Source organism: Ciconia boyciana, chromosome 10 (genome assembly GCF_034638445.1).
Source record: "Ciconia boyciana chromosome 10, ASM3463844v1, whole genome shotgun sequence".
Taxonomy (NCBI): Eukaryota; Metazoa; Chordata; class Aves; order Ciconiiformes; family Ciconiidae; genus Ciconia; species Ciconia boyciana.
In genome coordinates, this window is record NC_132943.1 from 41,039,669 (window position 1) to 41,054,549 (window position 14,881).

General features: G+C 46.0%; 1 protein-coding gene across 4 annotated transcripts in view; it reads right to left on the reverse strand.

Moving 5' to 3' along the window:
* FN1 (fibronectin 1) overlaps window positions 1–14,881 on the reverse strand; it is a 54,728-nt gene continuing 39,847 nt past the window's right edge. For 2 of the 4 annotated variants that reach the window (XM_072874060.1, XM_072874058.1), the window contains 15 exons: window positions 14,380–14,493; window positions 12,396–12,665; window positions 10,350–10,537; window positions 9,163–9,250; window positions 8,805–8,981; window positions 8,478–8,567; window positions 8,084–8,263; window positions 7,436–7,525; window positions 6,130–6,596; window positions 5,414–5,552; window positions 3,797–3,961; window positions 2,408–2,533; window positions 1,711–1,817; window positions 1,292–1,402; window positions 1–844 (listed from right to left, as the gene is read on the reverse strand). In XM_072874060.1, the coding sequence (XP_072730161.1) occupies window positions 770–844; window positions 1,292–1,402; window positions 1,711–1,817; window positions 2,408–2,533; window positions 3,797–3,961; window positions 5,414–5,552; window positions 6,130–6,596; window positions 7,436–7,525; window positions 8,084–8,263; window positions 8,478–8,567; window positions 8,805–8,981; window positions 9,163–9,250; window positions 10,350–10,537; window positions 12,396–12,665; window positions 14,380–14,493 (2,387 nt within the window). In that variant the 3' untranslated portion in view covers window positions 1–769. The remainder of the gene's footprint in view (window positions 845–1,291; window positions 1,403–1,710; window positions 1,818–2,407; window positions 2,534–3,796; window positions 3,962–5,413; window positions 5,553–6,129; window positions 6,597–7,435; window positions 7,526–8,083; window positions 8,264–8,477; window positions 8,568–8,804; window positions 8,982–9,162; window positions 9,251–10,349; window positions 10,538–12,395; window positions 12,666–14,379; window positions 14,494–14,881) is intronic. The other 2 variants (XM_072874061.1, XM_072874059.1) reach the window with 1 other exon arrangement.

The window sequence follows — 14,881 nt, forward strand, 5'->3', positions numbered from 1 at the left end:
TCTGGTTTGTAAATCTTTTTATTAAAAGAGTTGTTTTTTTCTTTTCCACAGTAGTAAAGCTTTGGCACTTACAGTATAAAAATAATCACTGATCATAATTACACCAAATTCCTCTTTGTCAACTGCATACTAAGTGTCTTCAATACATTTTATTCCCATATAAAAACACTTGAAGGTCAGGGGAACAAAACTGATAAATAACAGTATGAGATATAAAGATACAGCTAGAAAAATACTAGGATCATTGAGAAAGAATTAGGACTGTGCATATTTTAAATATCACAGTGACTGGATTTGCTGTTCCTATCGTATTGCTGGCTGCACGCTTAGGTGAAAGCAGAAGTGTTTGATGGACTTTCCTATCGCTAAACTTCAGGGATGTTGTACTCAAATGTTCTTTGCATAGCACGGGAACCTGGAATTTCTACACCCTCCCTCCCCCTTCATATTTTGATCCCCCACCGATTTCTGATTTAGCATCTCCCCCTCTTTTTTTCTTTAAATTTGAAAATACTGACTGGTATTCAACACTTTGAGCAAAAACAAGACAATCGCTATCAATCAGGAGAAAAGTCTGAAACACTCCAAGAGTGGCGCTTGGAGAAGCTGTGAGTTGAGCTTAAGCTGGGAAAATGGCTCCAGAGCAGAGGGCCATTCGCAAAAGATGCGGTTTTGCTAGCATCACTCCAGTTTGGATGGTAACCGTGGCAGATAGGTATTTATACTTTGGTTTGTCTGTTGCCATTGCCGCAAGAAGTCTTGCTGGATGTTACTTTCCCCGTGGATGTTGTGTGTCTGCCTGTACATCTAGGGGCATGAAACACTCAATTGGGCAGTTGACGTTCTGTCGGGAGGGAAGGAAATCAGTTAGCGTTCTGTCCTGTAAGGACGGACACTTCTGTGCTGTGGTTTGGGCTGAGAACGGTTGCCAGCCCGTGGAGCCGTTTAGCTTTCTCAGCACAAAGCAGGCAGCTGGTTTACAGCAGCAAGTGAAGACTAGGAAATCACTACATGCACTACCGCCTCAGCCAGAGCATGCAGGCACATCCCAGCGCTAGTAGACGAGAAGTCCCGCTGACATGAGGGTGGCACCGAACGCTGTGTGTGGAAGTGTGAGCTCAAGTGTACGTTCTGTGCTGTGCAGAGTGATGGTTTGCTGGCTATCATGCACTTCTGAGCGAGCAGAAAGCTACATGCTGCTCTTATCCCTCGAGCCCTATACAGACCCGACGTATCTGTGCCATAGACCAGACCCACAGTAAGGGAGGGCAGAGAAGGAAAGTGTACTCACGGTGTTTGTGGCCTGGTGGTATCTCTGTGTAAACTGTGTGTAGGTTTGGCCAGCAGAGCCTTCATTGGCCACCTCCACGCTGGGTCTGCGGCAGTTGTCACAACGCCAGCCCTAGAGAAACAGAACGCGCGTGCGCCGGTCAGACCGCGCTGATGCGGACGGCCAAGGAGCTGCCAGCGTTCGTGCACGTGGGTACAGCTCCACCAACACCAGGGAGGTTGCTCCCACTTTATACCACGCAGGCCCTGACTCCAAGTCCCTGCTTATGCTCTCCTAATTATTTTTCTTCTTATATGGGCCTGTTTTGGCCAGGCATTCGACGCCATCTGACCTGAAACCCAGCAGTCTTAGGACTGCACTCCCGCACAGCCTCCTCTCCTCGTTCCCCCTGTTCAGCCTGCCAAGTCCCTCCTGCTTACCTGCTGTCCTCCGTAACAAGTGCAGGAGCAGATGGCCCCGAAGTACTCCTTCTGCCACTGCTCTCCAACTTGGTACATTTTCCCATCATCGTAGCACGTGGTCTCATCTGTGGAGGGACAGGCAGAGCTCAGTTGCATGGCCTGTGCGTGGCTTTAAGCATTCTCAGAGCAGCTTGGTGATCAGAACAGGAGCCTCTGGCCAGCGCGCTCTCCCTGTTTGACCAGAGGCTCACTGCCTGGCAGCAGGAACATCAGTCATTTTTATAGCTCTCCGGACACTTGAAACTAGAACATGAGGGGTATTTGCCTGACAAGAGCAATGCAGTTTAATCCATAGTGTGAAGTCCAGAGGATCTTCAGGGGACAGGCCCTGCAGAAATGTCCTGTGTTACTGATTAGGGTAACCTACACCACTTCGTGCAGTGACGTGTCCCTCTTGTGTGGCTCCAGGGCCAAAGGCAGAGAGATGCTGAGCGTGCTGCGACCTTAGCTGACAAAAGAGGGTCGTCTTCTTTGTAAGCTTGGGAATGTGAGTTTTATGCCTTCAGCTCTTCTGAGAACAGATTCAGTCTGTCACTGAATCAGACTTACTGATACTCTGCCTGCCCCCATGGCAAGACCTTAATGGGAACAGCCCTAAGATGCTGAAGCTTCCTGAATGGGAGCTTAATTAAGTTAACATCGGAAGGAGACTTACGAGGTTCACACTTGAATTCTCCTTTTCCGTTCCCAAGGCAGGTGCAGCTCATCATCTGGCCATTCTCCCCTTGCCGGTCCCACTTCTCCCCAATCTTGTAGTTTACACCATTATCATGGCACCACTCTGGAGAAGGCAGAGGAACAAGAGAAGCAGGAGTTATCCCACATGCTGCAGTGACACAACGGGAGGAGAACAGCTTGGTGTTGTCTCAGGAACCAACAGAGGGGCAGGAGAAAGAATCTTTTCAGCTCATGTGAGTCCCAAGGAGGAAACGGGTTCAGCTCCTGCAGCTTTTAACTGCTGAGGAGCGTTACAGCTCTAGGAAATGGCTAGAGGCTCTTAGGAGAAGAGTGAGTAGGATGTGACAAAGATTGGGGAGGGGGAGAGGAGGGTCGGCTAATAGGAGAGGAAGAGAAATGAAGGGAATTTAATAGACGTGGGGAAGGAAGGGAGAGAAAAGTATTTTCAATGCTCTTTTTTGAGCAAATACCCAGTAAAACTGTATCACACAGACTGCAAAACACAGCAGGTAAGCCATGGGTATCAAATGATGAAATATAAATATTAATCCTGTAAAATGAGTGTCTTCCTTGCAGTCACTCCTCTGAGTCTATGCAAATTGCAGAAATACCCTCTTTGCTTAGCTTACTCCGCAATTTAAAAGCATAATTTAAATTAACTGAGTATGACTGAGTGGTTTAACACAACACAATCACAGACTTTTGTGCCATTCCCTTACATGAAGTTTGATACTCTTCCATGTAAACCACAGTCCTGCAAAGAACAAAACCTAGTGCCTTAGCAGAGGTGTTGCCTGCTCGACAGAGCTTCAAAGAGCAGCTGAGAAAATAAGAAAACTCGTTTGGCAAGATGCTTTGCAAAGGCTGTCTGTAATGCAAAACAGACTTGGTACTTGCTGTAATACCACTGAAATCCACACAAGTTCTGTCTGGCCCATTGCAACGATGTATATAATTAGGAGATGAAGATTCAACCGTAATTTAATACTCAAAGCTGTCTTCTTAAATGGCTACTCAGATACTATCATTTAGGCGTCTTGTCTATCTCGCCTTTACACGTTACCGAGACGTGCCTGGCAAGGGTAGGGAAAATAAAACAAACATTTAACTTTGGTGAAAAAGTCATTACCTATCAATACAATATTGATTGTTGCTGATGCAGTGAATGGCGATACTAGATAAGCTGCACGGCTCAGAAGTAACCAAAGTTTTCCATCACTTGTCATGATGCAAAACACTGATTTGGTTTAAAAACTTGAGAGCCTGCATTCATTTGCATCATGGTTGGATCAGGCTGGTTCTGTCAAACATGCCATTAGTGCTGAGGGAGCTTGGAGACAGGGATGGTCAAAAGCAAGCTACTCACTAGAAGAATCGCATCTGAAATGACCACTGCCAAAGCCTAAACACTGGCACCAGAGTTTAAAGCCAGTGTCAGATAACCGCTCCCATTCCTCGCCAATGGAATAGAAGGAGCCAGTGTAAGTATCAAAGCAGGTGTCGTCAGCTGGCTGGTTTAGGCCTTCAGACACTGGAACGAAAAGAGAAGAAACAGGCATCACACACAGCAATAGGAACCACTGAAAGACAGAATGATTTTCACTGAATACATGCTTTTTTTTTCTTCTTACAATATCCTGGCAGTAATGGAGCTACCCCATGGGCATATACTTGATGGCTCTGTCAGCAGTCCAGACTCCCTGTGATTTATTTTCCATTTGCATGTGTCAGAGCAGTGGAATGATAAAAAAAACCTGACATGAAGGCTATTTTCATTTTGATTTGCCAAGTTTCAAGCAAGTGTGAGTTTTTGCATTTGCTGCTGGAGAGCAGCAACCTGACTTAGCCTGTTTTTAAGAGAAATGTGCTGTGAGATGCTGGAGAACAGCAGGAGGTTGGTAGCTGCATGTGCACTTTTTTGGGGCGCTTCAGACTGTAGCTTGTGGCAGGGGGATGGGAGGAGACCAGACCATGCTGTTGGACAGACTGACTTCCACCTCAGGTGCGTGCCTTGATTGGAAGGTGGGTGTTTTACAACCACCAGTTCAGCGTGTGATGATCAGGGTCAAGAGTTAACGCTCTCGGTTCATTCTGAGACAGCCATCAGGCAACTGGGGTGCTGGAAGGGGAGCAACAGCCGTATTTCCCAGGGAGGTGGGGGCAGTAGGGGGCTGCATGGAGAGGCTTAATGGGTGGACAATGTAAATCTTTAACTCTTCATTTCCTCTTCTACCATCCTGTCTTCTTCTTTCTGACCTCAAAATACACACAGGAGGAGATGGAGGGAGAGAGAAAGAGCTGTTGACCAGCCCCCTGTGCTGGTAAAAGCAAAGCCCAGGTCCCACAGGGTGTGTGTGGGCTCTGGGCTTTCCAGCTGTGGCAAGTGCTGTCTCTGACCACAAGTACTTGTGGTTGGTCACATGGCTTCTAAGCACTGCCTGTTTGTGCCTAATTAGCACCTCTGCAGGCAGCCTGCCCTGCTGCCGGACCTTCAGGATGGTCTTAGCGGTGCTGCTGGATAACCAACACAAGAAGCAGTGGCAAATGACTGACAGAGCGGATAAGCTGGCCACTGGCACCTTCCCGTAAGCCTGATGTTATTGTGACAGCGGATCTTCACTGCTGGGCAGGCATCTGCGACACCAGCGTGATCCCCGACTTCTTTTGCGAGCAGCAAATACCTGATCTCTTGCTCTCTCTTGGGCACTGACCCTAGAAGAGTGTATGGAGCCTCAAACCACATTGTTCATGATTAGACAACAGATCAGAATAGCTCTAGTCACACCATCAGTGTGTCAGTCATCCAAAACCAGCGGGCGTCACAAATCGCTTGTCCCAGTGCCCTGCTATGAACTCTCCGTTTCTGGAGCAGTTTCCTCTCTGAACTGTTCTCAAGCCTGGGTACCAGGTAGGTTGCATTGAGTATGGGAAATGAGGCAGGACCAGCACAGGTTCACCTAGACTCCATAAAGCTTTTACTTACCAGTATTGCCAACTGTGACCACCTCCTCCAGCACCTTTTGTCTCCGGTGATCTTTCAGGGCTTCCACTATGATGTTGTAGGTGGCCCCTCTTGTAAGGCCAGTGAGCGTAGCGCTGGAGGAAGTTCCGGGAACCCTGAACTGCAACAAGAGGCAATGCCAAGTCACCGGAAAGGGAAGGGTGATTACTCTTTAGGTGTCACCCCACTCATAGGAAAGACAGGGTGTTTAGGTTGACTTCTATGCTCTGTACCATACTGGAGCCAGCCCATCTCCCTTAGACATTCTGAGAACTTCAAACAATACCAAGTTAAATTTGACTGCTTTGGACTGTGGATCATGAGGGATCTGTTAGTACCACCATTTCAGGGAAACAGAAACCAAGGGAGACAAAGGAGAAGGGCTAAGGGAGTCTTTGGCTTGGAGAAGCAGCACTTCAGTCTTTGAAACTCCCAATCGTCTCCCCGACTGCCCCCTCCCCTGCTGAAGTGTTGATACTGTCAGCATTTCAAGGGCTTTCTGTTTTAGCAGTTTTACCCTGTAGCCTTCTCCACGAAGGAGAGGAGGGAGGCATTCATCCTGCTCTCAGCTACGGGTTAGTAAGACTCTGAGTCAACTCTGACTGCCATCCCCTTAACACAGTAAAGGGCTGGACTCCCAAGAGTGTGCTGCCACAGGCGAGGCTTACACCGGTCCTGTGCTACGACAGTTCAGTTACCTGCAGAGTATCTTCATCCTGGTTGACTGGCTGGCATGAGATGATGTATTCAGAGCTCTCCAGCAATGGCCTCCAAGAGATGGTTGTCTGAGAAAGAGCTTCTTGACCCGTGGTGTCGTTGCGCCTGGGCCCACGGGAGTGCGGGTATGAAGGTTCGACTATGACAGGCACTTGGTACCCAGGGATTTCAATCGCTTCATCTACATTTGGTGGTTGTCGTCTTGACCCCGGCCTAAGGGGAGTTGCTGTGGTGGGTACAGGCCGTCTGTAGCCGTGCTCCTCAAAGAAGACTTGTTGACCCTGGTGTCCTATTGTCTGCGGGTGCCCAGAGGTGCCTGGAAGTTGGATACCGTTTCCATTGTCATACCTATTGTTTGTGAGGTAAGGGGTCCCCTCGTCAATGGAAGGTACGTCAAGGATGTCGGGTTGGTTGGGGTGCGGTCTGGTAATCAACGTGGGAAGCTCATCTAGCCAAAGAAAGGTTAGAAGCCATAAAGCAAAGCGTGTCAAATAAACAACGGTAAATTAATCAGCTAGAGTGGATGCTGTACACCGCTCCAAGCATCAAAGATTAGCAGTCATCCCAAGATGCAACACACTTTTTATAACCTCACTGTGATTGTGAAGGTAATTTCTATCTCTCTATATATTTATATAGTATATAAATATATCTTTCATACATAGGCATAAGAAGTGTGTTGGTATGAAATTTTCATACAGCTGAGCAACAGTTTTGAACACTGCAACCCAAAAAAGCCACCACTGCTCCAACTGAGAAGAAGAAATGATTACATGAGATATTCATGGGTTATTGGTTTAAGAAAAATCACTGGTGTGCAGTAAGAAACCAGCTCCTTGATCACATTTGGATATATAGCTGGTATTTTGCTGGCTACAGGTATCTCAATCTCACACTGTAGAGGGTGTAAAGTAAGAGAAATGCAATGGGCAACAAATGAATGGATTCCGCCTTTGATGCCATCATGTGCTAGACAGAAATGTGAGTGTTAGCCCTAATTTAATTATGAATTAGGTACCCAGACAAGAATCAAGCACCAAGCATGTTGTTCTGTTCTTAGGGTTCAAATGCAGCTAAATGCAATTCACGTAACTTCAGAATCTTACCTCCTGCATCCCAGAAAGGAAAACCTCCTTACAAAGCCTATTTGACTCATAAAAAAGGTGTGGCTGAATAGCATGAACAGGATATTTTAAATAACGTTACTATTTCAGTCCTGAGATTTTACTCCCCAGGTGGAAGACATCATCTCCTGTTGGCACACAACAATCCAGAGCTTTGTTTTACCTGTCCTTTTTCTGCCAACCAGTGGTTCACTCTTTTGATTGTTCTTCACAGCAATGATGTAGATGATGTATTCAGTTCCTGGTTCCAAACCTAGAGAGAGAGGAAGGACATAAAGCAATCGTAACTTTACGAGTTGCTTTTCTTTTATGATTCTGTGTGGGCTCTAAGGCAGAATGAGAGGTGGGGATGGCTATAGCATGGGTACGTGCATTTTGGATCTGAGGTTTTCAGGACAGTACAAAGAGCCCAGCCTCCTGCTGCTAGAGCAAGTTTGAAATCTGGCCATGTCAGTGGGGATCGTGGACGCTGCAGACATAAAACATAATGAATCTTCAGGATGTGGCACTGATGGGGTGCCAGAGTCATGGGCTTTTTTCCTTGAATGGATGACAGTTGTGGTGGCAGTGGAAACAAACATCTGTGGATTGTTCAAATCTGATTGGTGGTTGATCTGATCAGAGAAGTGTACTGTGTTTGTAGGACAGGTGTGCTTATAAAACCACGGTCTGTCATTAGAAACCACAATAAAGGAACAAAACTTTGTCTTTCTCTTAGCCGACCATCAACACATTTTATGATTAGGCCTTCCCCCTCTCCAAATTTAAGTGTTTCAGGTGAAGAGCTCCCAAACAAAACAGAGACAGGTACCAGTAATAGTAGCCTCGGTGGTGCCGGGCCGAGGGCGAGGCAGAACCTCTTTGGCTGGTGAGCCAGGTTTCTCATATCTGATGATGTAGCCTGTGATCTTGGCTCGTGGAGGCTGCCAGGTAGCCAGGAGGGAGTTGCTTGTGGTTGTAAGGAAGCGCAGGTTAGAAGGAGCATCGATAGCTAGGTGAAAACAAAAGGAAACAAGTCAAAGGCAGTAAAGGCAAGCATATTCTTCACCTGCACTGCATCTTCTGACACCCTTAACCTCAGGAGTAAAACCTATTGCTGTAAGTCACAGTAAATATTATATGTGATCAGATATAGACAACTTCCGCCTGACCATATGTGATTACTATGTGTTAGCATGAGCAGAAAAGGCAGACAAGATCATTACCAGTGGAGGCATCAATCACTACCGGGGAACTGCGTGCGTTCTCGTTCAGAGTGTAAAGGTAGATCTTGTAGTCATTGCCAGGTTGCAAGCCTGAAATGAAGTTGAAACATAAGTGTTAGCTAATCTGAGGAAGCCATCTAAAAGGGACATCAGAATGTCTTTCAACAGCTTCTTCTTGGAGACTAGTCTTTATGACTCAGGTATTTTTTCTTATCTTTTGTTCCTATATTATTTCTCATCAAGGAAATTCAACTACTAAACAAGAACCCAGCGTACCTTCCGATATGACCCTGGAAGCTCCTGCACCTGCAGAAGCCCCTCACTTACCAGTGATAGTGTAACTCCTAACGTCGGGGCTGATGGTCCTTTGAATGGGGTTCTGGCCACTCGCTGGGACAGCATCAACTTGGAAGCCAGTGATGGTCTCAGTCTTGGTTCTCCAGGTAATGGTGATGGTTGTCTCAGTGGCATCTGTCACTCGGGCCCTGCGAGGGGGACTGACATCTGCACCAGAAGGAAAAGGTCTCCTGTCAGCACTGTGGGGACCGTGAATCCTACCAGCCAAATGTTTGTGAAGGCCTTTGCCGGAGCTTTGTAGAGAGCCCTACTTTTGACACAGAGTAGGATCTCGGCCTCTGCACCCAGCACAGTACTAGCTGGTCATTTGTGGAGGATCACTACTTACTTTCAAGAGTGGTGACCACCCCCTGGGCTGGTCGGCTGGTCAGAGAGTCCTTCAGGGCATACACGCTCACTTCATACTTGGTTGCTACCTAGAATGGACAAAGTTATACCGTGTTATGAGAAGGACCTGGCACAGTGGGAAATACTCCTGCCCTTGTTCAGTGTTTGGTGGAGCCACATTTCTTGGTCACCAGTTACTGAAGTAGGAAACGTAAAATAACTCAAATCAGTGAAGGACTGACAGGATAATTTAATTATTTCCAGCTGTAATAAAAGATTAGACATGGGCCCTGATAAACAGTGCTGTTGATAATACTAGTGGTGCACATGTGCACAGCCAGGAGCAGAGGAAATCCTGTAAGAAGCTTATTTATCATCCCTCATTTTGGAATCCGTGCTTCAAAGCTGATTCTTCAAAAAAACCTAATTTACATCCTGTTTTTCCTGGGGTTAATGGATGCCATTTGCTATGATAAGGTGCTCTTGCTGTGAAGAAAAGAGAATGGTGGAAATTACAGCATGGTCTTTCGTCCTTGACTGCATCAGAGCAGGAGTCCACCTAGATTAGAATTTTTTTAAGGCTCATTTTGAAAATGATTCATAAAACTCCTTAAAAACAGATCAGTAGCTTTTTAAGATAACAGGAAGCGTAAAAGCAGTTTCCAGCCTCTTCCAGTTCAGGAACTCCCAAAACGTTTCCAGTGGAGAAGATGGCTATATAGCAAATTTAAGTCTACTCACACAAGACTTGCATTTTTTACTTACATTTTGTAGATGTCTTAAAAATAGGCAATAGACTGCCAGAGCTCCCATATCACAGCCTGAAACTTCTGCATTAGGTCACTTTATTTGACCCCTTTTGTGAAAGATGAGTAAAAGCATTTTACTGGGTTACTGTTGATTGTGAACCTGATAATTTGCATTTGATTAAGGCATCCAGTCTCTCTGTGCTAAATGAGGAAGGGGAAAGAATGCAGATTCAGCAGGCCAATTCCTTGCCTTTTAAAAACTATGGTAATGAGTAGTTACAGCTGATGGCTAGTCAGACTTCAAACAGAGTCAGACCCTTAGGAGCTGTAATGATCTAGTCCAGCTGAGGTTCCTGACCCAGGAATTTGAAATTGCTTCAAGTTCTCCTAACATCTCCTTCCCTCAACACAGTCTGTATTACACAAAGAAAAGAGTTACCATTAATCCAGACACGACAGCAGATGTACTGTCTGGAGAAAGGTTGATTTCCTTCATAGGACCGGTCTTTTCTTTGGGATTCACTCTGACTCTGTAGCCAGTGAGGCGAACATTTGGTGCATTCCAGTTGACGGTAAGACTGGTGGGAGTTACCTGAGTAAACTTCAGGTTTGTTGGAGGTGGAATTGCTGCAAAAATCCAGATTGGCACATGGTTAGTTTAAAGAAGACAGTCTTGGATAAAACAATATTCTCTCCTGAACATGAGACAGGTTTAGGCCTGAAATACATGGGCAGGAAAGTGGTGTGCCTTCTGCAAACACAGGCATAAAGCACCATGGAAGGGGACAAGGTATTCAGGAGGAGGTTCTCAAATCTACAGTAACACTTTTTAGCAGAAATAAGGAGATCTCGATGCTTCAACCCTGAAGTTAGGTGAGTAACAACACTTGCTGTCATGTCAGGTGAAGGCTTTGGGAGGTGCTTAAATCTGTAGTAGGCCAGTCTGTTTTAATTCTTCTGCCTGTCTCTGCTTTTCGTCACACAGCTAATAGTTTAGTCCTGCTTCACTTGCCAATCTCTGTTCATTTCTAAAATACGATGGATGATTTACAAAAGTACATAGGAAGCAGGCTCAGGAATTGCGAGGAGGATATAAAAATACTGCAAATGCAGAGGGGAAGCATTTTACAGCCACTTACACAAGTGTAAATTACTACACAGAGAGCAAGGCAATGGAAAAGCAGAGCTGTGGTGGCCGTAAGGCTCATCACACAAGAGTCTGTTCAGGAGCTAACACATCTGATATCTTTAAAAACAAATGTTGGCATAAAAAAAAGGAGCATCCATTGAAACATTTTCTTGCCTTACTGTTGGTAATCCTTGGGCTGTAAACAGGGGAAAAATATACCTTACCATAGTGACCACCATTAGCACGTTGCTGTGAAGTTTTCTAATTTTATAGAGTGGAAATAGAAGATAATTCTCCCTTGTTGCTTTGCTCAGAGCTCAATCTAAAGCCCATGAGAGACAATGGAAAGTCTTGAATGACTTCAAATATGCTTTTGTACAGCCCACAAAGGGTAAACCATTTTTAAAAATTCCTATATTTGCATTTCTGGCAGGTAGTCAGCCAGCTGTTTCAATCACTCCAGCACTTTGCTTCAGTTTAGTATAGCAATCCATACACTGGGAACCACTCTCTTCATTACACCCCTGGAATTATAGTGCCAACTTTTCATCTGCAAATGAACGGGAGACCTTTATTACAAAGGTGCTACCTTTGTAATAAGACACGTCAGGTAATGCTGGAAGCTTTGCAATGGATTCCATATTGCCGGAAGTATTTTATCTCAAGCACTAGCTTCCTTTTCTTTTTTCACAAAGGAATTTTAACTGTATTCTACAGGGAGTTGGCACATCAGACTGGCACGTAAGGGACTCTCCTGAATGGAGCATGTCCTCTCCTTTTGGAGGTGATGTGAGCGCAGGGTGTCGTCCTTAGGGCAGTGCCAGTGAAGGATCTAGAGGCTCTGTGAGACCTGAGGGTTAAGCAATCTCCTAGTCCTTCATGCTGCTCCATCCAACAGCAAGGACCCTGGGGGATGAAAGCTGCCCTAATCTCTCTGTTGTTGGTAACTGCCTCTGCTTGCAGGTGCCCCATATCCTAAAGACAAGACAAGAGCATTGCGAGAGGGTGGTTCACCATGAATTAGGCTCCGTGACTAGGGACCCGACATTACTGATCCACTTGAGGACTGAGAGAAGGCTCTAAGGTAACATCCCTCCTTTCTCTAGAATCTGCTCCTTCAATCCTGCTCATCTTTCCTCCATTCCCTGCCTTCCCTAATGTGTACATAGGCTGACTCCGCTGGCAGCCAGCTCTCCAGCACCAACTAAGCCATCTCTCAAGAGCAATCACATCCCCTTGGCTGCCCCTGGGGCTTCCCCAGCACGGAGCACCAGTTGCGCGTGGAAGCACGCTTTACCCGACAGGGCAGAAGCCACTGCTGCCATAGCCTGCTGGGTGGTGTAGTTAAAGGTGTACCTGTGGACTGGGTCCCAGTGAGGGGCAGGCTCTCCATGTCATCGTATATGGCAACGATATTGATAGTGTACTCAGAACCTGGCCTGAGGCCATGCAGCTCAGCAGTGTCTTCTTCGCCACCTGGGGCCGGCAATAGCTCATGGATTCCATCCTCAGGGCTTGAGTAGGTCACCCTGTACCTGGTGACTTGCCCCTGCGGGCTTTCCCAAGCAATTTTGATGGAATCAACATCCACCTCAGTGAATGTTAGTCCTTTAGGGCGGTCAATGTCTGTTAGGCAAATTAACGGTAAGAGGTTATGTGATAAAAAGCAGGTTGTGGGTGAGGAAAATAAAAAGCATTTCTATTACATGCAAAGCAGTTTTCAGTTTTGCGCGGGAGAGGGGGTACTTGATTCTCCTCTGTGCTGCACCTTGCACACATGCTTACGCCCGTGCAGAGTAAGGCTGAGAGTTTGTGGGTGCCAGACAGCAGGAAGGTAATCTTGGCTTTGTTGAAACCAAAAGGACTTGCATTACCACCTTCAAAGCACCCAGGACACCAACTCTTACCTATACTTCAGTCCCCTTGGCACTGAAACCCCTTTTACGGTAGCATTAAGCTACCTTAAAGTGGCCAAGAGAAAAAAGAAACGGGAATGTTAAGACCTGTTTCTACAATCAGAGCCAGTAACTGGCTCCTAGTGCTAAAGGCAGCCAGACAACCCACCTGACTCAGTAAGTTCAGATTCATGCTGCATTTCATTTTCACTCTTGTAAGCTGCTGTGCAAAGTGCCAGCCCAAGGAGAATCAGTCCCGCTATTTTCTTTCATAAATTAATATCCAATTAACACACTTATCAAGAAAGCAAATTACTCAGTATATTATATTTTAAAATCAGTTAGAACCAAACTTTTCAGCTTTGTATTGAGTGCACAGGGAACGTCCACAGGTGCAACTGGGTGATACACACACTTCCTAATGAGACCAATTCATCAGATTTCCTAGCAAGGTGGGAGCTCAGTGCTAGGCAGCAAGGTAAGTGAGCCTTGCTCCACAGAAGTCTCGTGTGGCTACCACAGAGCTATACCCATTTGTTACACAAAATGGGAGGATCTGGCATATCATTTTTATATTGGATCCAAATTATGCTTCGCTAAAAGACTTCAAATTTTTTTATTTGCCATGTTATATTAGTCCTGAATTTTCTACATTTTCTAGTTGGCAAAGGTGATTTTTGTCCAGGAATTTGTTGGCTTGAAATTGAGATGCACTATTTTCCCACCTCTGCAAAGCTTCAGAGAAGCTCCTGTTGTCTTTAGGACAATACTTGTGTAAGCATTTGGGGCTGAGCTGTGGTTTTGAATACAAGCCTGAGCAAGGAAATAACGTGCATGCAAATCCCTATCCCAGAGGAGTCCCCAGGAAAGGCACTTTACATCGGAGATATCCCTCTGAGTTACATGTTCCCTCTTGCCTCCTCTTTATGTCCAGAGCAGTACTGCTGTTTTGTACAGGCAGACAGAGCAATTTGAGGGCTGAGCTGTTCTTTCTTTTGCAGTGCTTCATCCCAAGTTCTTGGTAACTCATGGTTTCCTTTACTCCCTTGTACAGGGCAAGTGCTCCCAAGCCAAGCCCTGTCCTTTAACAGTAATCACCTTTGCCACCTAGCTCCAGAAGGGAGATCTTTGCACATTTTTTCCACTGATTGGCTGAAGGCAAACAAAACCCAAAAAGATTTTGTGGCTTTAGTGAAAGAAAATCAGAAGCGCAGCATTTTGATGGGGTGGGGAATTGCATTTTGCCAGTGTTTGAGGGAGAGGGACTGCATTTTTGCCAGCATCTGCAATTCAGGCGCACGGTACTTATCACAGGGCAGACCGCCTTGCATTCTCCTGGAGACTAAGCGCTGGCCACGTGCTTTCACTGGGGATGTGATACTGCATGGTAGATTCAGACATCAATAGATAACATTTGCTTTGTTACCATGAAGTGAAATACGTACTGGTGACAGCTGTCTCAACCAAGGGGAGGCTCTCTCCATTCTGATTCTGAGCGTAGACACTGACCATATACTCAACTGTGGGCTGCAGACCTTCAATAGTGACTTGCGTTTGATCTGGCAGGAAAGAACAACATTAGTACATCTGCAGCTGCACAAAGCTGCAGAGCATTGGCCTCTACGCAGCCTTGAATGAAGGGCCTGTATTAGCCATATGTCATTAAAACGAGATAGGATTGACACATCAGGGTTACCTTTTGCTTGCACTGTGCCTCTCTGGCAGTGCAGGACAAGGCATTTGCTATTTGTACCTGCTCAAAGGCCCCACAGCTGAAAGGGCAGGTTAGCACAGTAAAAAAAAATAAAGCAAGAGCAGACCAGTTTTCATCATTTTCTGGTATAGGATTGACCATTAACCCAACTGCATCACAAGCATCCCTGAGTGCTAATCTCTGCAGATACCACAAAACCCACTGCGTTCCCGAGAGCTGACTTGGCAGACTCT